This window comes from Barbus barbus, assembly GCF_936440315.1.
Source record: "Barbus barbus genome assembly, chromosome: 3".
In the NCBI taxonomy this organism is placed as follows: Eukaryota; Metazoa; Chordata; class Actinopteri; order Cypriniformes; family Cyprinidae; genus Barbus; species Barbus barbus.
In genome coordinates, this window is record NC_136731.1 from 26,469,639 (window position 1) to 26,494,959 (window position 25,321).

Consider the following 25,321-nt stretch of genomic DNA (forward strand, 5'->3'; position numbering starts at 1 on the left):
ATAGCATCTTTACTTTATCAATGAGTTCAGTTCATTTTAGTGTAGTAACTATTAGTCACAAATATTAGTCTTTCACCTAAGCAAATAATTAATCATGTTTGAGGATGAACAAACCTAAGTCAACAGTCACATTTAAAAATGTCTGCTGCTGAATTTATAGTTTTTGTAGGCATGTTTCAGATTAACCAGGGGGAAGTCGTGGCCTAATGGTTAGAGAGTCGGACTCGTAATCGAAAGGTTGCGAGTTCGAGCCCCCGGCCGGCAGGAATTGTAGGTGGGGGGAGTGAATGTCCAGCGCTCTCTCCACCCTCAATACCACGACTGAGGTGCCCTTGAGCAAGGCACCGAACCCCTAATTGCTCCCCGGGCGCTGCAGCATGGCTGCCCACTGCTCCGGGTGTGTGTTCACGGTGTGTGTGTGTGTGTGGATTTGTTCACTACTCACTGCTGTGTGTGTGCACTTGGATGGGTTAAACGCAGAGCACCAATTTCGAGTATGGGTCACCATACTTGACAATACGTCACGACTTTACTTTTTTTTACTTTTTTTTTACTTTAATTTGGTGTTTTGGGGCCTTATTGGACAGTGAGAAAATAGTTACATTTTGTGCAGAAAATCTTCTTTCTTCCATCAGTCTAATCTGAAACTAAGAAAAAGGTTTCCTTCTTAAATTCAAATGCTCGTAAAATGCACTGTTAAAAGTATGAAAAGGTTTTACTTTTAAGTATGTTTTAGCAAAATACTTTGATTTGACACAGTATACTCATTTGAGTATCTCAGCACTTTTTATTCCTGACAAGATATTTCACCTAAAAATAGGTGAAATCCAAGTAATAATTGTTCGTGTCCCTAGTAAAGCACCTCTCTTTCTCACTTCATGAGAAAGCTGCACTCTGGCACTAGCACCTCTCCACAGATAGGTGGCAGACTTTTTTTACTTCAAAGCATTTATTCCATGATTCGTCCCAAAATGCCTGTTGCTCCAATCACACACACTCACATTTGACCTATATTTCATAAACCATCAGCATGTATAGAAGGAGACTGGCTGTGCTCATGTTTTTTTAGTTCTCAGGTCTTCCCTTCAACCAAATATTGTTTCTCTGATGGGATGTGATGAGAACACAAATGGACTGGAGCCAGGTAGATGTGTGCCATGGCAAACAGATTGCTGTTTGACTAATGAATGAGAGAATGTGTGTTGTTGGGAGCTGGACAGATGGGCAGTGGTGAGGCAAGATCTCAGATCACAAAGACTTGGCTCAGCATGAGATGAAAGGGTGGTGCAGGCCCCTTTCCTCCACCAGCTTCAACCTACAGGCCTACAGCTGGCCTCTAGTCACCCCCACTGCTTTCTGATACACGTGGAAAGCATGGGTGGGCTGCACAAAGACATTATGGGCTGGTTAGTAGTTTTGGGACATCGTATAGGCTAAAATCATAAATATTTTGATGTTATATTTTCATATACATTTTACCTTAGAATTTAACAAAAAAGTCATTTTTTGATACTTTTAAAAACACTTTTTTTTTTTTTTTTTTGCAACAATGCCATAGAAGATCCATTTTAAGGCTCTTTATGGAACCATCAATGCCAATAACGAACCTTTATTTTGAAGAGTGTATTTGTGAAATGTGAATTTTGGAACAGTTTCACAGTAAACAATTAGCTTTCCATAGAGTGTTTTCCAAAATCAGACAGTGGACATGAACTTTGCAGACTGTCCTCTGATATCAGTAGTGTATGTGTTTGTTGGGCCATCTGTGCCAGATGTTAATGAAACATCACTCTGAACAGATGGTATGTGTGCCCACATATAGAGAGTATGACACTTGATAAGAGTCTCTGACTGGCATCAGTGTCATTGATAATATAATGTAATTCATGACAGTGTTAAAACAACACAATGTTGAAAAGACACCTTCAATAAATGAGGCATGGTTTTTTTAAATACCCTCTCCATGGAATCTCCTCTAGAGGTGCTATAATCTGGTTCTTAAATATTTAGTTTAATTTAATTTCTCACAACTGGGCCAATATGTGTAGAGAAAGAGAGCAAACAGCTGGTTGTGAATGGTCAAAAGAGTCGGCCCCACATGAGAGCAGAAGCTCTTTGTTGGACCAAAGCATATCATTAGCATATAAAATACCTTATTTACCCTGTGGAGATGTGAGTGAAGACGGAGGGGGAGGGGAACCGGTGGAAATCTTTACATGAGCACATGATATGAAAGCTTTCAGTTACATCTCAAATAGTAGATGTGTCATTCACACTCCTAATTCACAGCATGAATGACGGATGATGCTATAGAGGGCTTGATTTTACAGAATTAACATGCAATAACTTACTGTATATATCTTTAAATTACATTATGCATGCAATATTTTAGTATGATTTTTCAACAATGGTTTTATATATGTATTTGCAGCTTTTTCAGGAGGTGCCACATTAAGCACACGAATGCCATTACACTAGATTACATAGATCACATCAAATGAAATGAATGATTGTAGACCTTTCCTCAGAACGAACTTCTTTTTTTTTTTTTCCACAAAATGACTTAATTTTGATTAGCATCAATTGTTTGTTCATTTGATATCTATAAAAACATAAATTGTGGAATGTTTTGCTTAAAAGGTTTGATTGTACTTATCAAAATATCAAACCAAGTGAATTTCTGAATGACATTTTTACATTATTATGTGTGACCTAAATGTCCACATTTTTCTTTGGTCCCTTGTATTCAGACGTGTGGCCTGGCAGTAGTTATTAGATATGATGCAGTTGCAATAAAGGGTCAGTAGATGGCGTAGCAGAGCCCCAAACAGCCACAAAATCCACGTAATGCTGCACCCAAAAAGAAACCCTGTCAGTAAGACACCTGGTTCAGTCAGACTTTAGGTGCGTTCGACTTGAAGCACGGCTACAGACGGTGGTCAACGAGAGTAGCCGCTTGCAGTCAGGGGCGGAGTTGAAAACGGAGTCGTCAAGTCGGACACTTCGGGGCTCTCGTAGTTTGCTGCATCTACCTCAGTCATGGCAGATCACGTGGCGTTTGCTTGCTTTATTGCAGACGAACTGGAAGCTATAGAAATGTCGTTATTGTTGTATGAAATTGAGCACAATGAGCAACGAAAGTGAGTAAAGGTTCAATGTAATAAGTATTGTTTTTATATATCCAAAGTGACATGGGACCATACCCAACACCAGTGTGACTCGTTATTTCTAATACTAACCAATCAATGCAATTACACTTAACAATTTTCATTAGAAGTGATTCTTTTTTTATTACTATGTTGGTTTATGTTTTAATAAACCTTTAAGATGTATGTAATATTTTGAAAGGGTGTCATCACGACAAAAACAAGTTTTAAGTAAATAAACAGAACATATTGAAAATTTGACTTGTGCAGTATGATTCATTATGTGTGTTTTTGCTACTGCAACTTAATAAAAATAATCTATGAAGATAATAATTGTATGTACTAAATGTGGTTTTCATTACAGATAAAAGAATTAGGATGTTACATATTTGTTTACTTATTTGACTATTTCTCCAGTTAGGTAAGCACATTTTAGTAAGACAAAACACCATGAACATACGTGAACACCATGAACAGGCCTACGGATAAGCCCAATTTATTTGCCTTTCTATTATGATTTATACCAGCTTATGAAAGTGATCTGAATGTTGTATTAAGTTGACATCCAGCCAGAGTTGTTGGCAGTAATCACATGCAAGTGAAGATGGATGAACCCAGCAACTAGACAATTAGTATCAATCAGAATCCATGATGACCACATTATATTAAAAGTCTGTAAGATTGACATTTGATTTATTCCATAAAAAAATGATTATCTAAATAGGTTATGCAGCTTAATACTGTAAAGGGTCTGTATGAAAAAGGTCCAAAATAAACCTATGCACAAAACCTATATAAACGAATTAACAAAAAAGTGATTGCAGTAAAAATAATTGTAATCTTTTAATAAACATGATTTACGAGATGAAGATGACATGAAAAGTTAATTTATTTTTATTTTTATTTTTTTGAAAGTCCGTATATGAGCATTAGTGGGACTGAAGTTGTCAGAATAAACCCACATATCTACATCTGTGCAGTTCTTTGTCTTAAATACAGTTTACAAAAAGTCATGGGAGAGCAATCGGTTTCCAATCTTCTGTAAAGTTTTCGCTGCATTCACCACTCATCACACCACAGCTGTTTCCTTCAGCGAAAGCCCTTAACACATTATATGCATACTTTATAAAACGATCACGTTATTGCTATTTTCATTTGAAAATTTAGCTTTCAATATAGAACTTAATATTACAGTGCATGAGGCATTAACTACCATACAGTTATGCATAGAAGTGATTAAAGACAGTGACAGACAGCACTCAGTCAGTGCACTCATTTTAATTGCATATCAGAGTGATTGACAGAGATTGAAACATTGTGTGTCCTTCTCACAGACTGCTTCAGTTTTGCGGGGTTTTTTTATTTTTTGTTTTTTTACTTTTAAAAGTTAATCACAGCACCCACATAGTTTAATCCATTGTCCAGCCTTATAGCTGTGTTGTTTATATTGCTAATATGGATAGTCAGTGTAAGTTTAAAGTTATATGATGTTTTATGTTTGCAATTTTCTGTTTGTACTTGAGCATAGAAAAAGATTTGTACTAGTAATGCAAACAGTAACATTTTTGGTTTGTACAGTAAACAGGTGTGTGTGTGTGTGTGTGTGTGAGATCAGGTAGACTTGTATTTGGCTTGTACTCGGATGTTATACCCATCTATGCAATACAGTGGAATACTGCAATAAGTTTAGTATACCATCCTACCCTATTAATACATTGTTTTGTAAATATTTATTTATTTTTTATTATTATACCATCATTGGGGGCTGAGCCCCCCTAAAATGAAAATCCTAGCATCGCCCTTGCTCATCGCTCAAAAAAAAATAAAAACCTATCCAGATAAATCGCGCCATCCGGATAGAGTGAATTGTGGTTGGATGAGAGTATAAACCTATACCATTCCGACACCCTATTGGTTTGTACGCGATCCATCGCACCTGCACATGACACAAATCACGTCACACTCAAAAAAGATTATTTCTTAAAAGTTATTATTTCTCCACTACTGGCTCATTTATCAAACGGGTGCTTTCTCTTCGTCCGTTGCCCTCACAGATTCCTGCAGCTAAGCTTGGATGTACATTTACATTCCAATAAAGGTTATTGATGACATGCCTCTGAAGTTTGACTTTTTGCACCATTACAATACTTACAGGCAAGTAGTCATCATATCTTCCGCTCCATGAAACACGTTAATGCTCAGTAGTACACATATATGGTTTTTTAATGTATTTGCATTGTACTAAAATGCGTTCATTTTCAGTGGGCACATATCCGGCTGAAACAGGTAGCCTAGTGCATTCCACATTTTTCAACATTAACATTTTAATATAACATTATAGTCATTATGGCCTTTAGAAAAATGTTTTTTTGAGGAGGTGGGGTAGTGCACAATAGGCCCCTGTGCCGCGGCCTAAGCTTTTGTCCTTAATGGCATTTTTTTTTCCTTCCATTACTTTTACTTTTATACTTTAAGTAGTTTTGAAACCAGTACTTTTACACTTTTACTTGAGTAAAAAACTTGAGTTGATACTTCAACTTGTACAGAACTCTTTTTAAACCCTAGTATCTATACTTCTACTTGAGTAATGAATGTGAATACTTTTGACACCACTGACTAACTGTTAAAGGGTTTTGTTTGTTTCACCGATGGCATGACCTTGAACACTATCATATCAGCAGCTGCAAGGACATGCATTCCAGCTCCTCAGATCCTGTTCCCTATCCATCTGACACACTTTCCACATGAAGATCAATGGAGCCAAGGGCAGTGTGTAAGGGGATCCAGGACCAAGGAGTAGAGCAGATTAGTATTTTATTTGTTCTGTGGCGCAGACCCGTTTGATGTGACCGTCTCCCGTTTCATTCATCCGGAATATTTGCTGTGTGTGAGTGAAAACTGGGGGAGTGTGTCTCACTCAAGAGGAATGAAGAACTGCCAGTCACGTATGAGGGACAGTTCACCCCAAAAAATGTAAATTCTGTCAAAATGTAAAAATCATTTACTTCACCTAATGTTATTCCATACTTTCTTTAAATAAAAGAAGATATTTGGAGAAGTGTCTACATGTTATTTTTTTTATGTCCATGACAACCAACATTTTGTTACCAGAAATCTTCAGTAGAATATTTTTGGGGTGAACGATGCCTTAGCAGTAGGGTATAACATTGAATGTATTAAAAATAGGAAAATACAGTATTTGGAAATGTTGGTGTATGAGTGATGTTTACTGTCAGGGTCATCTTAGAGTACCAAATTTTGAATATTTCTATGTTGGTGATGATGTGTGTAATTTTCCTGATCTTAATTTCATATGCGTAGACTTCAACTTTACTAGTAATTTTCTCCTAAAAGTGTAAACGCTGTACTTTAGTTTGTGTTTTTTTTATCAGCCCCCAACACAGCAACATTGACTCAACACAAAGTGTGACTGCGCTAGGACCTGTTTTGCACTCGCAGACAAACATTTCCACATTGTGATGTTAGTTTCGCATAAATCTCACACTTTTTTAGCACAGAAATCTCACACTTTCACAGTTCTCACATTAAGTTTCTATAGAAATAGCAAAACATAAAACAGAAGATGCAACAAGAAAATGCATTGCTTGTTTCGACATGACAGAGATATGACTGTACTCTAGTCTTTTGTAATTAACCTCCAGGCTTTCCTGTGTGCTCCTAATTACTCCACATAAACAATGTGGGATCAGTGCTAATCTGCAAGAGCCCATTCAGAGGCTTTTATGTTGGGCTTCTAATGGGCTCTGCAGGCGGGGGAGTGCAGGCTGATCCGGAGGAGGTGGTGGGGGGAGTTCACAGGAGGGAACTGTTGGCAGATCACCCACACCACTGGATTCAGATACCAGGGTTGAAGGCATAAACTCAGCATCACATCAAAAAGCCTGGTTCCACTCAGAAGCCATAACCACCAAGCCCACACCGTAAACACGGGTCCTTCAAGTCTTAATGCACATATGGTGATGCAGACCTTGCCATCTTTATTAGATTATATTAGATTACAAGTACAGCCATTAAAATGCACTTCACATGCAACTAGAAGTACAAATAGTAGCATATAAAAGATGCAAATGCTGGACAAATGTCATTATAGTGCAAGTGGTCAGTGCAGAAGATATGGTATGTAGTACAGAATATGTAACTGAATGTCTCTGGATTTTGAAAGCTTAGGGTTAAGTTGGAAACAAAGAAACATTATGATGTAAATGTAAATTATTTCAGATTCTAATAAGTAAATTAGTGACATTGATCACGTGACTGTAAAGAAGGTCAGCTGTTCTTCCATTGAAGCTCAAGATGCTCTTTGGATTTCAAATCATGCAGCACATGGTCATCAGCTTTCAGACAATCTTGCTCGGTTTCTGCTATCATGAAAACAAAAAGGAACAAATTAGTACAATGCAAAATAGAAGCATTTTCACTTGAGGGCCCAGATGTTTGGATCTCACAATATCTTCGAAATATGTGGTGAAACTAAATACTGTAGGCATGCCATTTTTTTCCTCTTCTCTTTTCTCTGGTAATGTTTTCTCTGCCAACAGTTGTCTCAGTATATTTATTTGCACACAGGATGATCACCTTACCTCTCACACCATGAGTTCTATTTTATCTATTCTATTAGGAGTATGCAATCAGCAGCAAGCCTGAAAGACAGCTGGGGTTATAGGACGATCATTCATTAAATCTTAAGTGGATTTATTTGTTTACTTTTTCAAATAGTCACAACACCCTTGACTAGGAATATAATGTCAAACGATATAATTCCAGATTGAATAAATAAAAAATTTCCTGACCTTCAAGCCATTTAAGATGTAGATGAGTTTGTTTCTTTAGATTTGGAGAAATTTAGCAAACAAATTTAAAATGTTCATACAAGAGCACAGAAAAAAAATAAATGCATTTCAGTGCATGTCCCATCTGCTGTATCACGCACCACACTATCTGAATTTGATCAGATGATGTCAGCACTGTAATCCAGCGCCCCTTTTTGTGTGTCATGAAATTTAATTTACTGAACTGGAGCAGGGTCAGTAAAGGCGATTATGATGCTCGACATCATAATGAAATGTCTGCATGCTGAGTCTTGACATTTAGGAAGATTTGCATCTGCAGGTACAGAAGCCACCTTCCAACTGACTCTGGTTCATGCAGTCAGTGGCGCACACTGCAGTCACCCCTCCCCACATGTCTCTCTCTGCAGCACGACCGCCCCCTCCTGCCTCGCCGCCCTGTCTCAGGGTCTGACTGACCTATATCTGCCTGCTCTGAGTGTAATCTCTAGCACTCTCATGGCGCTCTTTGCTGCCTGCTGTCTCAGCGCTGACGGGCTCAGACTCACTCTGCCATGCTCTGAGCCCAGGAGCCCCTGCTGCAGATGTAGGGCAGCCCCGTCAGTTATTCAGCACTTCAACTGCTGCTGCAGTCCGGGTGGAGGGGCTAACCCGCCACTGCCAGAGTGATGAATTAAACAGGACACTCATTCTCCGCCTCTCTCTTTGTAGAAGCTGAGTTTTTTTCTGCCGGCTTTGCTGCTTTTGGCTCAGGCTGAGCAACCGTTTTCCTGTCGGCATGACAATGGCTGGAGGGAAATAGGAGGCGAGCACTCTAGCAGACTTGGGCCTCCACAAAAACAAGCCCGTGACCTTTCACCCCAGCTGCTGGAGAGCTCCCCAGTGGTCTTTTGTTGAGCAGAGGAGGTTGTGATGAAAGAGCTGCAGTTGGGAAGCAGTACATCCAGTGGTGCTACTCCTCAGAAATAAACAAGCAATTCTTCACTTTTGAATTCTATTCAGATTAGGTGGCAGTGTTTTTGACTGGTATCATATTGTGGATTGTTTACAACTTGGTGCATTTAATTAAATAAAGCCAATACATATAATCAGGGATGTCATGCAGCTGTTTTTGTGAGTAATCCAGTTTTATCTGATTTTGACAAGATAGGACATGATCTATGCAATCATGAGTGTAAGATGTGTTAATTTAGTCATACTGCTGTCATTCAGCACAGAGACCCAGGCGGTGACTCAGATCCCAACCCAAATATGTACACTGCTTTTCAAAGGTTTCTCACAAAAGAAGTCTCTTATGCTCACCATGCTGAGTTTCGTTTAAAATGTAATTTATTCCTGTGATGGCATGAATTTTCAGCATCATTACTCCAGACTTCAGTGTCACATGATCCTTCAGAAATCATTCAGATATGCTGATTTGCTGCTCAAGAAACATTTCTCATTGTTAATGTTGAAAACAATTGTGCTGCTTCATATTTTTGTGGAAAATGAGATGCACTTTTTTGAGGATTATTTGATGAATATAAATAAAAAAAAAACGTTATGTAAAATAGAAATCTTTTGTAACATATGTCTTTACTGTGACTTTTGATCAGTATCCCTGCAGAATAAAAGTATTAATTTCCTTTTAAAAAAACAATATTGACTCCAAACTGTTGAATGGTATTGTAATTTTAAAAAATACAGAAAACAAAGTTGCATCTGAACTTGACTGGCTGTGATCACAGTGCATTTCCATTGTTTTACAAAGAGCAACTTGGTCATTTTGATAACTTGTTTTGTGTTGTTTTGTGATGAAAAAAGGCATATAATGAAATAACGTAGATTTGTGAGGGGGCAGTGAAGGTTACCCTTGTTCTCTCTCTGTTCCCCTCACCCCATCCCTGGACTCCCTCTGCTTTTTCCTGTGCCCAAAATAATGTCATTCCACAGTCTCCAGCATGTGGAATAGTCATCAGAAAATTGTACTGCAGGTGCGATTTACTGCAGGATTTAAAACTGCCACTTTTCACATAAATTAAATTAATATTAAACATTTAAGTTTAATTAGCATAGAAACATATTACTGCAGACATGTGTACTCTGTTCATTATATAGACTTTTTGTATAAAGGCCCCTAACTGCATAACCGTTGGGACTGCTGTTCATGATTTGCTACATAGCTGTACTAGTTTCATGTATCTCGTATCACTTTGCTGTCTCTGTTTTCTCACATAAAAAAATAAGTCCAACTCAAATTAATATTTCATGTCCATTTATTTATTTATTTGGGAATAGCTATAAAACAAGAAGGATGGCCCCCTTTGATATGTCAGGTCTCTTAAGAATGAAGGAACAATATTAATTTAATTTCCTTTGGGGTGAAGTCTGCCTCATTATTAATTTGTGCATAGCACAAATTTGGCCCTCTAATAAACCCCTTTGCTCTTAATGGGGAATAGAAATGTAAAACATTTTCTATTATAAAATTTAAATTACAAATTATAAAACCACAACTAGCACTAGCATGATGTATCCAATTTGTCTGTGCCAGATCATCATGTTGTATAGGTGTGAGCCAATTGCATTCAATGCCTAACCCACTATGAGCATCTCACTTTACTGTATGTAGGTCAGTGAGTCAGTGCAAACTTTCCACAGAGAGGTGACTGCTATCAGTTCAGATCTGTGAGAAACAGGACAGTCATTGCTCAGTCAGCTGAGAGGAGACAACCAAAAGTGTGAGAGCTGAGAGGAAAACGTGTTCTTACGCACCACATTTGGGTCAATGACCTTCTGATGTGTTTCTGTCTGATTTGCCTTGCTATATAACCTCAACAGAGTTAAGAGGAAGTGTGGCAGAAACAAACGCCCATGCAGGATATATCCCTTAACATCCTCTTGGATTCTTCCACTGTGGTTAGGTGTCCAAAAATAAGAGCTATTGAGCCAGAGGCTGACGTGCAACAAGGATCCACAGTACACGTCATGTTTCAGGACAATGTTGCTTTTAACACATGTGGTTGTTGTAAAGAGATATCACAGATCATATCAAACCATTCATTTTAAGTAAACCCATGTTTAAAAGAAGAACGCAGTTACGGAAATAATATACCTTAAACGATTATACCCAAACTAAATGTAATGTTTTCGGCCAATTAAATGTAAATGTATTATAGTTTAAATTTATATTCCATATAAATAGCTTAAGTTCAGGGTGCTTTTGTCTGAATTAAGTAGGACTTGTGTACATTATATGTCATTTTATAATTGTATAATGTCTTTGAAATATGGTTAAAGTGTACTGCTGAATATACAAGCATTTTTGGTAAACTGAAATATACTTTAATGTAATTTCTATTCAGAATTTTATGTCATATTTAAAAATATTTGTAAATTTGTACTTAATTGTGTTAAGAAACATTTAAGAAGACTTAAGTTGCATTTTGTTTCATTAATATTATTTTATCTGCAAAATATTCTTTTAATAGTTGAAGTGTACTAAAGTGCACATTCAGTGCAATTAAGCACGCATAATGGAAGAGAGCAAAAACACACTTTTCAAGCAGCACAAGTCTTTTAGATTTCAAAGGATAAAATATTTGATATATTTTAGATGCATATATTTTAGCTGTTCAAAATTAGGACAACCTTTTAACTAATGTTTAAACATAGAAGTCATTCAAAGCCCCTATATGGTGTGTTTATTGTAACATAATCACCATTGGTGTGGATGTCTAGGACCGCATGCGAAGTACTAAACTGGCAGCAACATTTGCACAGTAACGACTGTTTTGCTTATTTTGTCGACTAGTGAAGTCTCTAGTGCCCAGGAGGTAAATGTGCTGCTGAAATGATAAATTACTCATCATGGTGAACACAAAGAAGCTCTGTAATCCAGACTCTGATGGTTTCACTTCGATGGAGGGGCTACACGAGGCTGTGTCTGTCAGCAGCTGGGCTCCAGAGGGGTGTGTGTGTCAAGGATGTGGGCGCTGGAGGAGTCTGCATCTGCTCAGAGCACTGCCAGGTCGCATACTGACGCAGTACTGCAGCATGACATTAAAATGCCAGGCACTGCACCTTTTCCTCATATTCTTCAAATGAAAGAGGTGATACAAAATGTTTCTAAAGTTTTCCATGCCCATATCTGCTGTTTGGAGAGAGAGTGACCGAGTGTTCATCCACACAAGGGTTTGTGTGCTGTTGCCATGCTGCGTGGCTTCAGGCATCTGCAAAGTCAGCCTCACATCACCAGCCGCCGCCAGCTCATGCCCACCCCACTATCCTCTCTCAGCAACCCAATCTCAGCACACAAAAGACTCTGTTTGGATCAGACAGAACATTATAAACAGCAGGGCCACAGTCATTGCTTTGAGTTACGGTGCTTACTTAATATATTTGTCTTTCTGTGTGTGCTTATTGAAATTTTGCTGAAAATTTCCAAGGTGTAGTTGAGTTTGTTTCTTCATCAGAACAGATTTGGAGAAAATTAGAATTACATCACTTGCTCACCAATGGATCCTCTGCAGTGAATGGGTGCCGTCAGAATGAGAGTCAAAACAGCTGATAACAACATCATAATAAACCAAACAACTCCAGTCTATCAGTTAATTTCTTGTGAAGCAAAAAGCTGCATGTTTGTATGAAACACATTTTAACTTAAAATATAAATCCATTATCCATAAAAACCTGCATACTTGTTTAGAACTGTTTTTCATTTGTAAATAGTGCTTGATTTGTGCATATTTCTCTCCTGATTCGGCACCCATTCACTGCTATCTTGGATAGCCAGAGGGTGAGTAAAGTTTAAGCAAATTTTAGTTTTGGGTGAACTGCCCATTTAATAAAAGCTTTAATAAGCACACTGAGAAAAACATTTTATTTTCTCAGCGTGCTTTTTGAGGTTTTATTAAGATTTCAAATTTCCTCCTTGTCTTCTAGAACATGGTGATGTGAACCCCCAATTGTTGGTCCAAGAACCATTTCTGATAAGATGTTTGGACCAATGTCCAATTGGCATTGCTTTCTACAGATTCTGTGTCTGAAAGACCTCTTGTGTCTGCTTTGCTGTCATCAGCTTTCATTGTGCTAACGCTGCAGACCTTGGTTTATTTTAGCACAGCAGATTGGAGTATCGTCTCCATGGCAACTGCTCTGGCTTCACACTGTTAACAAAGATAGCTTTCACTTAGAAATGCAGATAGATTCCCACCCATTCCTATCCAGCATTATGGGTGTAGCTATAACCTCAGTATTTTTTTAAAGTTTGAGGTGAAATTTTGTGTGGTAGACATGCAGTGATTTGCACTTAATCTCTTTAGACAAACATCAGCCACAACTGTCTGCCATTATGCATGAGGATCAAAAAGGGAGATGCCTTTGCTAAATGCACGTTTCCTTTTACATTTGTGTAAAGTAGATGGCCATTCTCAGCTCGTTAATAATCCCAGATAAGTAATGGGGCTAAATTGTAGTTGAATGGAACTGGAAGCGGAGGATTTCATCTCTCTGTCTTTCTTTCTCTCTCTAGTTGTATCGCAAATTACGTACTAGGCCTATATACTGTGCACTTTGCTATGGACCGTGTTCTCAACTCTCTAGTGTATATGTTTCATAAGATTATTTTGTCATCCAGCATGGAAACCTGATAGCCTTCTGAAACGCAATAAAGCTGCTGCAGTTGAATGCATGAGATCAATATTACGCAATTTTATTTATTTAGTCAGTTAAACGCATTATCCAGTTATTTGAAATGCACTTTTTAGGGGGGGGATTTTCACAATATTTTTTATAGGAATATTTGTTTTTACCCATAATATACCAAACCACTAATATATTTAAGTAATACAATACAGTAAATAACAAAAAGCATTATGCAATATAACAATATTCAACATGACATTAAGGATCTTTAATAATATTTTATTGTATGTACGTATGTTTACAACAGTGAATATGGTGATCAATGCAGTCATTGGTTTCTAAAGGGTGTGCAGTTCATTACGTAATAAAGCTGTACTGTACATACTCTCCGACAGTTTTATTTTTCAGCTAAATATGTTTATTTTTCTTACTGAAACATTCACTCTTTTTCTGCAAAACTTTCTCAGAATTATACACCAGAATCCACTACTTTACTTTTTTATTGACATTGTCTTGTGTATTTACACTAGGCGTTTTGCATAGTTCCTGTAATAAATATATGCCAATAAAGACATTTCAAGCATTTTTAAGGAATATGTGATTGATAAGTCATATGAAAGAATCATAGTAACTACAAAGACAGACACACTGTGGTATGTTTGTCCTGCATCATTTTCTCATGCCTGTGTGCTGCTGTTGAAAAAGTGCCAGTGGTATTTGGATGAAGCTGCTGTTTATTTGACTAGACTTTCCTGAACCCACTGACCAACATGTGCAGCCTGTGAATATATCTTTGTGCAGCATAAACACTGCATTGTGTTTCCTCATCCTCTCTCTGGCCGGCGAAGTAGCATTTGTCCTGAAGTAAAACATCTGCTGAGAGACTCATTATGCAGCATAAACATTATATGTAAATTTATGTAACCCATATACCAAGTTATGTTATTTGCCATCTATTTTTTTTCCTTAAAATTTAGCAATTTTAAAATAGGCCCACTTTTTTACTCCATACTTACTGCTCTGTCATCACTTACTCATCCTTTTTTTCTTCTTCTGTCTGTGGAACACAAAAGAAGATATGTGACCCTGGACCACAAAACCAGTCATATCAAGACCAGGGTATATTTAGCAATAGCCAACATTGTATGGGTCAAAATGATCTATTTTTATGTCAAAAATCATTAGAATATTAAGTAAAGATTTGCATTGGTGTGTTATATTTTGTGTTGTACTGAAATGACTGCTTAAAGAAAATAATTGTTCACAAAAGTAAAGATCACGTTCCATGAAGATATTTTGTCATTTTCCTACCGTAAATATAGCAAAACTTAATTTTTGATCAGTAATATGCATTGCTAAGAACTTAATTTGGACAACTTTAAAGGCAATATTTAGATTTTTTTTTTTTTTTGCGCCCTCAGATTCCAGATTCCAGCCAAATATTGTCCTAACCTAACAAACCATAGGGTGAAGTTAGCTAAAATGGGCCAAATAAGGTTGTAGCATCATATCTCTTTAAATTTTTACAGAAAATCACAATAACAGAGTTATTATTTTTGCTTCAACACTTGTTGACATGTAACAATAATTTTTATTGGTCTGAGTTTTTTAAGGCGGGCAGGGCAGAGTGTTACATGAAGCTTGTCAGAGAAATTGAGCCTGACATAGAAAATTTCATTAATCACTAATTAGGGTACTAAAGAAATTATAAGTAAGCTTACCAACAAAGCAAATGTTTATGAACAATGTTTTGACATGCTCTTTCAAATTGAAAAAAAATTATTTATAAAATAAACTTTTATTTTTGTGAAAAAGGTCATTTTAGGGAGAAATTGCGGGTTAAGCTAAAATGGGCCACAATTTTCAGTTAAAATGGGCTGCATATACACACACACACACTTTTAGACCGAAATTGAGGTTGAAAATAGGTTTATAGGCCTAGATATGTATCCATACAAACTCTTAACAGTCTTTTAAAAAATAATTGCATTGCAGACAGTATGACAGGAGGACAAGCAAAGAAAGGAAACAGAGAGACGAGAAGAGAAAGAGAAAGAAAGGAAAATGTCAGAAAAATGGGCTGCATACACACACTTTTACACAGAAATTGAGGGTGAAAATAGGTTTATAGGCCTACTGTATCCATACAAAATCTTAACAGTCTTTAAAAATAAAAATAAAAATACAAGCATACACACATACATACATGCACACAAAAGACACCAATGCACAGAAACACACACCTATGCAACATGATCAGTTCATTTTTAATTGCATTGTTTAATTAAATATTCATTCAACTTTCTATTTAATGAAATACATTTATGGTGTTGCTATGGCACACTAAAGACAATACTGTCAATTTACTGTTAAAAATAAAATGATTTAACATGAAATTACCTATGTTTTTCTCTTTTTATATTGGCCCATTTTACCTGAATGTTGTGCTGTGGCTCAAGAAGGTACCTGCTGATACTCTTAACTCTCATAATTTTAAAACTTTTATACTTTTTCACATTTAAAAAATATAAATATATTTAAGAGACCCATGCTAATTTATAAGAATATCATTAGATCTCATGCATAGCTTATTTGATGGTATTATAATAAGTCAGTTACCAAAACGTGGCCCGTTTTAGCTGACTTCACCTTACATCAATGGAAAGCTTATTTATTCATATGATGTATATATAAATCTCAATTTTAAAAAAATAGACCCTTATGACTGGTTTTGTGGTCCAGGGTCACATGTTTAAAAATGCCCCTCTTTTTGCCCATACAGTTTAAATACAATCCAGTGTGGTTTGGACAGGTTTGGAACGTAATTAAAATTTGGAAGTGTGCGCAAATTTTTTAGAATGTTCATTTTTGAATGAACTATTCTTTCAAGTGCACGCGAAAGTTCGACACGCGTGTCTATTTTACGGAATAGTTTCCGCGCATTTGGAAATGAAGTAGTTTGTTAAACTCTTTCACTAGTGAGAATATTATCCAATTCTGTGTTTCCCAAATCATTTTGGGCTGTGAGAGAGTGATGAAGGAAGGCGGGACGGCGCGCGTGACATCACTCATCTGTATAAAAACTACAGCTGTGCCTGTGCGCTCGCGCTGTGAGGCTGCAGAGAGAGAAAGAGAGGCGCGCGCACGCTCGCTCCTTCAAACAAAGAGACCAGTCAACATCATCCACGGTGCACCAGCAGAACCCAATCCAGCAAGGCCGAGAAAAACATGACTTCAAACGGAACCAGCGACATGCTCAAAATCCAATTCGGACTGATCAACTGTGGGAACAAGTACCTCACGGCTGAAACGTTCGGCTTCAAGATCAATGCATCAGCCACCAGCATGAAGAAGAAACAGATCTGGACCTTGGAGCAGAACGGTGACGACTCGAGCACGTTCTACCTGAAGAGCCATCTGGGAAGATACATCGCAGCTGACAAAGACGGCAACGTGACGGGTGACAGCGAGACCCCGAGCGAGGATTGTCGGTTCGTGATCACTGCACATGATGATGGGCGCTGGTCACTGCAGTCTGAGCCTCACAAGCGCTACCTGGGCGGCACCGAGGACAGAATCACCTGCTTCGCCCAGACCATCTCCATCGCAGAGAAATGGAGCGTGCACATTGCCATGCACCCCCAGGTCAACATCTTCAGCGTCACCAGGAAAAGATACGCGCACCTGGGCACTGAGCAGAGCGAGATCGCCATCGACCGAGACGTTCCCTGGGGCGTCGATTCCCTCATCACCTTGGTCTTCCAGGACCAGAGGTACCACTTACAGACATCCGACAACCGGTTCCTGAAGAACGACGGAAGCCTGTCCCCAAACCCCGACAAGAACACGGGGTACACGCTGGAGTTCAGGTCCGGGAAGGTTGCCTTCGGAGACTGCACTGGAAAGTACCTGGCTCCCTCTGGTCCCAGTGGAACCATGAAGTCCGGCAAGAGCTCGAAGGTTGGCAAAGACGAGCTTTTTGTTCTGGAGCAGAGCCACCCTCAAGTGGTCCTCACCGCTGGCAACGACAGGAATGTGTCCACCAGGCAAGGTAAACGATGCTGCTTGATTGTAAGTTACTTATGCGTTCCTTTATGCAAGGGTATATCAGTCAGGGTTGGGTTTCTGTAAATCCTCCATAATTATCTAGAGCTCGTTCTTAATTATAGATATTCCACTATTTTCTTTTTCTTGTGGTTGTGTGGAAATGGGCAGAGCCCAGGGGTGGATCATTGCAAATGCGGGAAAAGTAAAGCATATGGACTTTTTTTCGTTTGAAGACTAAAATTTGGTCTTCTTGCAAATGTTTCCTGGAGATATTTTTTTAATGATTAATCTGGTTATGAATCCAAGTGAGGCTCCATTTTGCTTCCATTTTTTCTGTCTGATGACTCTCTCTGGGTTACAGTACTCTGGTTATTGTCACAATAGAAATCTGTTAGCTGAGAATGAAATCAATACTCAAGCCCTTGTCTGCAGCTTTGCACAATCATTCTTCTGTAAATTCCATAACGGCTGTAGTTTGGAGAGGCCAGTGTGCTGTAATTAAGTTGAGAGTGAAGGCAATCATTACTGTAAACACCCAGAAGAATTGACCTGAGACTGCCAGACTGAAATAATAGATCAAATTATACAGTGCTATACGCTGCACTGGTGAAATATCGCACTTTTCAGAGATGCCATTACAGCTTTGCTACCCTGTTACTGCTGAAAATGAAATGAGGTGATCTGCTATGTTTTAGTAACCGCTAAATTAAAAAAAATTAAATTGAAAGACATAAATTACATCATTACATGAGGATGTCTGGGATTTGCTTGGCAATCCCAGCTCTGGTTTACCAGTATTGCTTGTTGAGGCAGGACAGTGCTGTGTTGGGCCTGTGCCAAGAGGCACGTGGTCTCTGCAGGTCATGATAGGCTCTTCTATATGGCCTTTGTTTCTTAGACTTTGCTTCTTTTATGTTTGTGATTCATTTAGCCTTGTGGTAGTGCAAGATTTCGTCTGTCCTCAAAAAGCAGTTCATGCCATTTGCTTTCAGCAATCTGGACTTAATTATGATGCACAGCATCTTACTACATCGAGACCCCACCAATGCTCATGCTTGCCTAGATCAAATATTTGCCTTCAGGGATACAATCCTTAGAGGAATAAGGCTCAATGTTTGTGTCATGTTTCTTTGATAGAATTTGTGAGGGGGCTGAGGTTTCAGGCGTGTGCTGAGGGTAGAAGGAGAACAAAGACACCATGCAGCCCAGCTTCTGAGAGTCTTTAGGCAGCCCAGCACGCAGGACAATGGAGCCTCGCTATGCACAAGTTTAGCCATTTCAGCACACACAAAAAAACACTGATGTACTCATGCTTAAATGCATCTGTCTTAAAAGATTAGGAGTCTCCCTGCTTGCTTGCCTTCTCTTCCTTCCTTTGTGGCAAGGACATCGGATGTCTGTCATTCCATAAATGCTTTAATGGTTTCCCAACCGTGTCTTGCGTTATATTTTGTATTCATTTGAGAATTGTGTGTCTATGCTGCTATATGATAACAGCTGCTTGACCCAGTTGACCGACGAGCTGTTTTGAGTGTTTGGCAATTCACTATAAAGTGAAATTGACTTAAAATATCCAAAATGTATGTCCCTACAATATTTTGCTGCCAAGGTTAAAGGATTTTCACTGGGGAATAGAAGCCCTGCAGTTGTGTGTATGGATCGACCATTTGCAGTCAGGCGTCGAGCAATGGGGGTTGGGGGGGGGGGTGTCTGCTGGTAGCTTAAAAGATCCTCCCAAACCATTTAAATGCCGGGTGAGGATGCATACCTCCTTAGAATGATTGAGGGGATTTTTTCCCCCCCTCTTGCCTTGCCTGAGACTGATTTAGAGCAAGTCTTAGTCATTCTCCTTTGCAGATCTTCCATTTGCAGCCATGTGTTTCTCATCTTGGCCATTTATTTTCCTTGCTCATTCAGGCACGCATTTTTTGGGGGGAAACTCAATCTGCCTTCCAGAGGCCAGGCTGCGGCAGTGCTAATACACAATTTTGTGTAGCTGTATTACGAGCTTGGTGAAACTGGAACATGAAAGCAATCATGGTGAATCGCAGATTAAAAATATAGATGACGTGTTTGACCATGTATGTTTGAAAAATAAACCATGGCAATCCAAATGATTTGATTTCTCCAACCAAACTTTGTAGGATTCGTTCTCAGAGTAAATGTTAATAAAATTCTAACTGTAACTTCATCTTGTAGATGTTTGTCTTTATGTAGCTTTAATATTTCCGTTCAGAAACCTGTCTTCTGTTTTCCTCTCCAAAGAGGTTTAGACCACAAATGCTAAATTTATCTGATGACTGTGCGTCTAAATGCACACAATGGAGTTTAATTAGATTTCCTGCAGTAGAGGACTGATGCTCTGGTCTTTCACTGAGCTCCATGAATCTAAATTACTAACCAGATGCATTGACTATTGTTGTACTGAAGCCTCCCACTAAGCATCTTGGCATATATGACAGTCCAAAATTCTTAAGGGGGATTAACTCGGTGTGTGTGTGGAGGCCAAAGCAATTGCCAGAGTCAATTGCAATTGTCCATGACATTCAACAGTCTTTAGTCAAGTAATCTCAAAGATCAGCATCCCTAAACTGCCGAGCTCTCTGCTCATTCAGCATGTCTGATCCAGATCTAAAATGTGCTGTGAGCTCACGCTGATGAAAGCCAGGGGTTTGGTGGTTGTTATAATGTGGTTTACAGAATGCTGTGTTTTTGTGTTTGACAGGCATGGACCTCTCAGCCAACCAGGATGAAGAAGGTGACCAGGAGACTTTCCAGATGGAAATCAGTAAGGACACAAAGAAGTGTGCCTTCAGGACCTGCACTGGCAAATACTGGACCCTCACAGCTAATGGTGGCCTTCAATGCACTGCCTCTACTAAGTGAGTGTGAATCACAGGAACATGCCATAATGAAGAGAGCTTAGTATTGCCAGTATTTTCGTACTAACATTCTTTAGATGAAAGAGTGTATGCCTGTTTTTTTTTTTTTTTATATCTTGCTCTAACTATACAACATTAATTTAATTAGATTGTAAGCGGCATCTTGCAATCAGTTAAAATAAATCTAAAATCTATATGCAGTATTTTAATGTTATTACTAGTTTTTTTTCAACATCATAATTAATACATTCAATTTATAAGTAATTAAAATTAAAGACCCTTTTGAAAAAAATCATGTCAGACCACATTCAGTTTTAACCTTTTTAATGAAAACGTATACACTGGTGTCTTTTTTATTTTTTTATGCTTTTGAAAAACAGTCTTTTCTCCTCCTGCCTTCAGTGTCACATGATCCCGCAGAAATCATTCTAATATGCTGATTTGTTGCTCAAGAAACTTTTCTTATGATCAATGTTTAAAACAGTTGTGCAGATTTTTGTGGAAACTGCCATACTTTTTTTCTGAATTGAGTAGAAAATTCAACAGAACATCATTTATTTAAAATTATAATAAAAATCTTTTGTAAAGTTATGAATGTCTTTTTGTTACTTTTGATATCTCACTGACCCTAAACTTTTGAACAGTAGTGTAGGTTTTAATTATTTTATTATATTTTTACATGGCATAGCATTAAACACAAAGAAAGAATGAATAAATTATACAAATCTGTAAATGTAACAAAATACAAGCACGCTAGAATATTATTCCTTCACAAACCGATTCTGTGGTGTGGTAAAACTTCATGCAGCATTTTCAAGTTTTTGATAATCATTTTGCTGATGGAAGTATCTTTTTGGAGTATCTTTTATATTTCATAGTTTAAGGTATAATCTCTTCAACCAGGTCTGCTAACTGCTATTTTGACATTGAGTGGCGTGGGAAGAAGATAACCCTGCGTGCCAACAATGGAAAATATGTGGCTGCCAAAAAGAACGGACAGCTGGCTGCCACTATTGACACAGCAGGTGGGGTGTGGTGTTGTACACGATTTCCACTGTTTCAACCTTTTGTTTGGAAATGCTGCAGTGATTTAGTAAACTTGTTGATAGATAGATGTTAAGTGGAGCACTTCAATAGCGCAATCATATTCCCGCTTGGCCATTGTAATTTTGAAAAATTGTTTTTTCAGGTGAGACTGAGGAGTTCCTGATGAAGCTCATCAATAGGCCCCTCATCGTGCTGAGAGGGGAGCATGGCTTCATTGGCTGCAGGAAGGTGACCGGCACCCTGGACTCCAACCGCTCATCATATGATGTCTTTGGGTTGGAGTTCAGAGATGGTGCCTATAGCTTGCGAGGTTTGTTTGCATATTAATGTTTTCAATTTAGATTTTGTCGTTTTGAAAAGGAAAAGCCAGGTTTTAAGACATTTCTTGATGCCTTTAATCTCCTCTCAGACTCCACAGGGAAATACTGGATGGTGGGCAGTGAGTCGAACGTGCTCAGCAGTAGCGACACCCCGGTGGACTTCTTCCTCGAGTTTTGCGACTACAACAAAGTGGCCATCAAGTCAACCGAGGGGAAATATCTGAAGGGCGATCACGCAGGTGTTCTGAAGGCCAACGCCGATGATCTGGACACCTCCACTATGTGGGAGTACTAAAAGCACTTAAGTAACCACTGTGGCTTTTCCGTTCCAGTTTTTCCCTTTCTGTTATGCATTTTGAATATGGTTTTTGAATAAGAGTGGGCACACAGGCCAATAGCAGAGAGAAACCCAAAGGTGAAGGGTCTTGCTTCTAGTCACGTATACTCTATTCTGTCTAAATACTTCAGTGTTTGTGTGCCACAGCATTACCGCAGTGTGGTGCGGTTTTCATTGACAATGAGTGGCCAAAACTGGGACTTAACTGGCATCCAAATTTGTGTTGTGTGGTTAAGCACATCTAGTGTCATCTCTTAATCTGTCATACTAATCGACAAGTCGACTCACTCTCTGGAAGATTGACTATGCGGGCGGCACACGTTGAGTCACAGGATTGTGATGTACCAGATTGTAGCGTGATCCCTCTTCCTAGTCTTTGCACAGTCCTGTATGAGCCTCGCACTCTTAATATTAACACATAGCGAAATATGTTAAAGAAAACCTTGTGACTGTGCGCTATTGATGATGTAATTCCTCCCACTGTATTGCCAGTCATAAGTACTCATGACCTGAGGACAAAGGCAATATTTACAGGTAAATGTATGAATGTTTAGGGTTTTTTTTTTTTTTTTCTTTCTATACACTTGACAGAGTTATGAAGGAAGCTCTCAGGCCACTGAAAAGGCGATGAGCTAAACGGTTTTGTTTTCGTGTTTGAAGTACAGCAGTGCTTTGTCTGCTGCCTCAATATCTGTGCCATTAGAATTCATTTTAATGTTTAAAAAGAGGAAAAACCAAGAGAACTGGATTGGTGCTGTACTGTACAGTCCCTCATCTCAAAATTAGGGATTGGACACATGGAATTGCAAGTGGGTGGGAAAAGAGAAGTATAGATATTAAAGTGCAAATTGTTTTCTGCAACTTGAAAGTGATGTCATCATTACATTGTGTGTGAAGATACTGACGTGAGATATGTTGTTGCAGGTTCAACACAGTATTTATGCTAAATTAAACCACTTTTCCCCTCTTAAACCTGACAAGTCTTAAAGGAAAGGCGGGTCTGGGTTCACTGGACTCGTGCAGTGGTCTACTCTGGAAATGTCACCTAACATCATTTTTTTTTTTTTTTTTTAATGTTATTGTTTTTGAGCAGGCACAGACATTATCATAAACCTTATTCCTTTATACACATTACACCTCGGAGAAAAAGCCAACGCTTCACACAAGATTGCTTAAAGATTTAAACCTGAGGTTAAACTGGTGCTTAATTAGTTTTCAGGTGTGCATCAAATTAACCGAGCCACTCTGAGCTTAACTGCTCATTTAAGAATAGAGCTATCGTTTCACATGATAATGATCTCCCATTGCTAAGGGAATGATAATGACTGTGCCTTAAAATGCCATTATGGGGGGAAAAAATACATTCCACATTATACTCTTTAAAGACTTTACAAAATGTCTTTTTATATTGTTTTGATTATTATGGTTCTGCTTCCTCAAGTGCCATGGGTACAAATGAAATCCGGAAATAAATACGGTTTGAATATGAAAGTCTTGTCAGTGAATTCTTTTTAATTCTAGAAAATAAACATTCTCTTCAAGTGGCAGAGCAATGATCAACACACTCTTCTTAAGTGGTATGAATTTATCTAGGTAACGGTCATTACGCTTGAGCAGGATTTAGTGAAGGATGACCGCAGCTCCCAGAGTTTATTTTGAAAGCCTTCCCCACTGCAGCAGAATGAGAGAAATTAGTTTTCTCCTGAGACCTCAACTCCATCTTTTTTTCTTTTCTTTTTTTTGGCTGGTCGCCACTCCATCAATGAGGCTTTTGTTCGGTGTTATTGCTGGAGCAGCAGTTTGCAAAATGATGTTGATCCCATCTGCTGCGTTATTGAAACAAAGTCATTTATTGAAGTTCAAGGAGTCTAAAATTGTAACTGAAAGGACACTACACTGTACAATGAAGGAGCTTCAGTATCTAAAATGCGGATAGAAATACAAATTGAAAGCATGTCAGCTTTCCTGCAAGCTATAAAAAGATTTAAAATCCACAATATTTCTGCAAGATCCTCAGAGAAAGCACTCAATATGAATAAGAAACAGAACAGACATATTTTTAAATGGAGATACCCAGATCACAGACTTATTGCAACTGGGAAATTAGGTTTATTGAACAGGAAGCCGCTCAGACATTTGTGAGTTCAATAAATACGCATGCACCAGATTGATTGGTAGACTAATTAATCCTCATGAGTGTTATAATATTAGATTACAAATACAGCCTTTCCATGTTACCATGGAAAACGATGCCATGTCTTAATTCCTAAATGGAAATGCTCAAGAGGCTGAAAGGGTTAAATGATCTAGCCTGGCTGGCACAGGGACTAATGTTTCCATGGTTACTCAGAGCATGTCATTGGAAGGGGCTCTATTGTGGGGGTTGATGGTGGGGCTGGAACTGCAGCTTTTCAGGTGGGCAAGCAGGGATTTCTTCATTTAGTCATCACTTTCATGAGACACACGTGCATCCAGATCACAGAGGCTGAATTCAGATTCACACGATGGACCGGTGTACAGCATTTGAATAAACAGCTTTGCACAGATGTGACCGGTGGGAAAAGAACAATATTTGCACTGTGACAAATGTCAGGACATTTCTATAATTATGCATGTGGGTTCTAAGTTTTACATGCATTTGCATTTTTTTGATATGTGTGGAATGGAACATGACATAGGGTACAAGGTACGCTGCCTAATATTTTTTTCAAAATAGTAACTGAAACAGTACACTTCTATCCATGACTGAAATTTCAAACTAGTAGGCCCTTGACAAGTAACTAACTGGTTTCCAATTTTACTTTTAAAATGTAATTTATTCCTGTGATGGTAAAACTTTTCAGCATCATTATTCCAATTTTCAGTGTCACATTTCAGAAATCATTCTAATATTCTGATTTCCTGCTCAAGAAACATTTTCTTATTATGAGCAATGTGAAAAACTCTTTTGCTGCTTAATATTTTTCCAGAATTCTTTGATAAATAGAAGATTAAAAATGTATTTGAAATAGAAATATTTGTATCTTTGTATCATTTTATCTTTATTGTCACTTCTGAGCAACTTAATGTGTCCTTGCTGAATAAAAGTATTAAAAAGTACTGATTCCAA

At 38.2% G+C, this 25,321-nt stretch overlaps 1 protein-coding gene across 1 annotated transcript; it reads left to right on the top strand.

The window, feature by feature from the left end:
- The first annotated feature begins 16,684 nt into the window (after positions 1-16,684).
- Positions 16,685-23,700, top strand: LOC306855743 (fascin-like). The gene is made up of 5 exons (XM_079394575.1): positions 16,685-17,630; positions 20,352-20,508; positions 21,412-21,533; positions 21,698-21,865; positions 21,965-23,700. Exons 1-5 carry the CDS (start codon positions 16,808-16,810, stop codon positions 22,168-22,170), a joined length of 1,476 nt encoding a protein of 491 aa, XP_079250701.1. The 5' UTR covers positions 16,685-16,807; the 3' UTR covers positions 22,171-23,700.
- Positions 23,701-25,321: the final 1,621 nt, after the last annotated feature.

Excerpts from the sequence above, each read along its gene's own strand:
- LOC306855743 (XM_079394575.1), top strand. The coding sequence starts at position 16,808 with ATGACTTCAAACGGAACCAGCGACATGCTCAAAATCCAATTCGGACTG. Across the intron at positions 17,631-20,351 it reads GAATGTGTCCACCAGGCAAG|GCATGGACCTCTCAGCCAAC; the intron begins GTAAACGATGCT and ends TGTGTTTGACAG. Across the intron at positions 21,534-21,697 it reads TGCCACTATTGACACAGCAG|GTGAGACTGAGGAGTTCCTG; the intron begins GTGGGGTGTGGT and ends TTGTTTTTTCAG.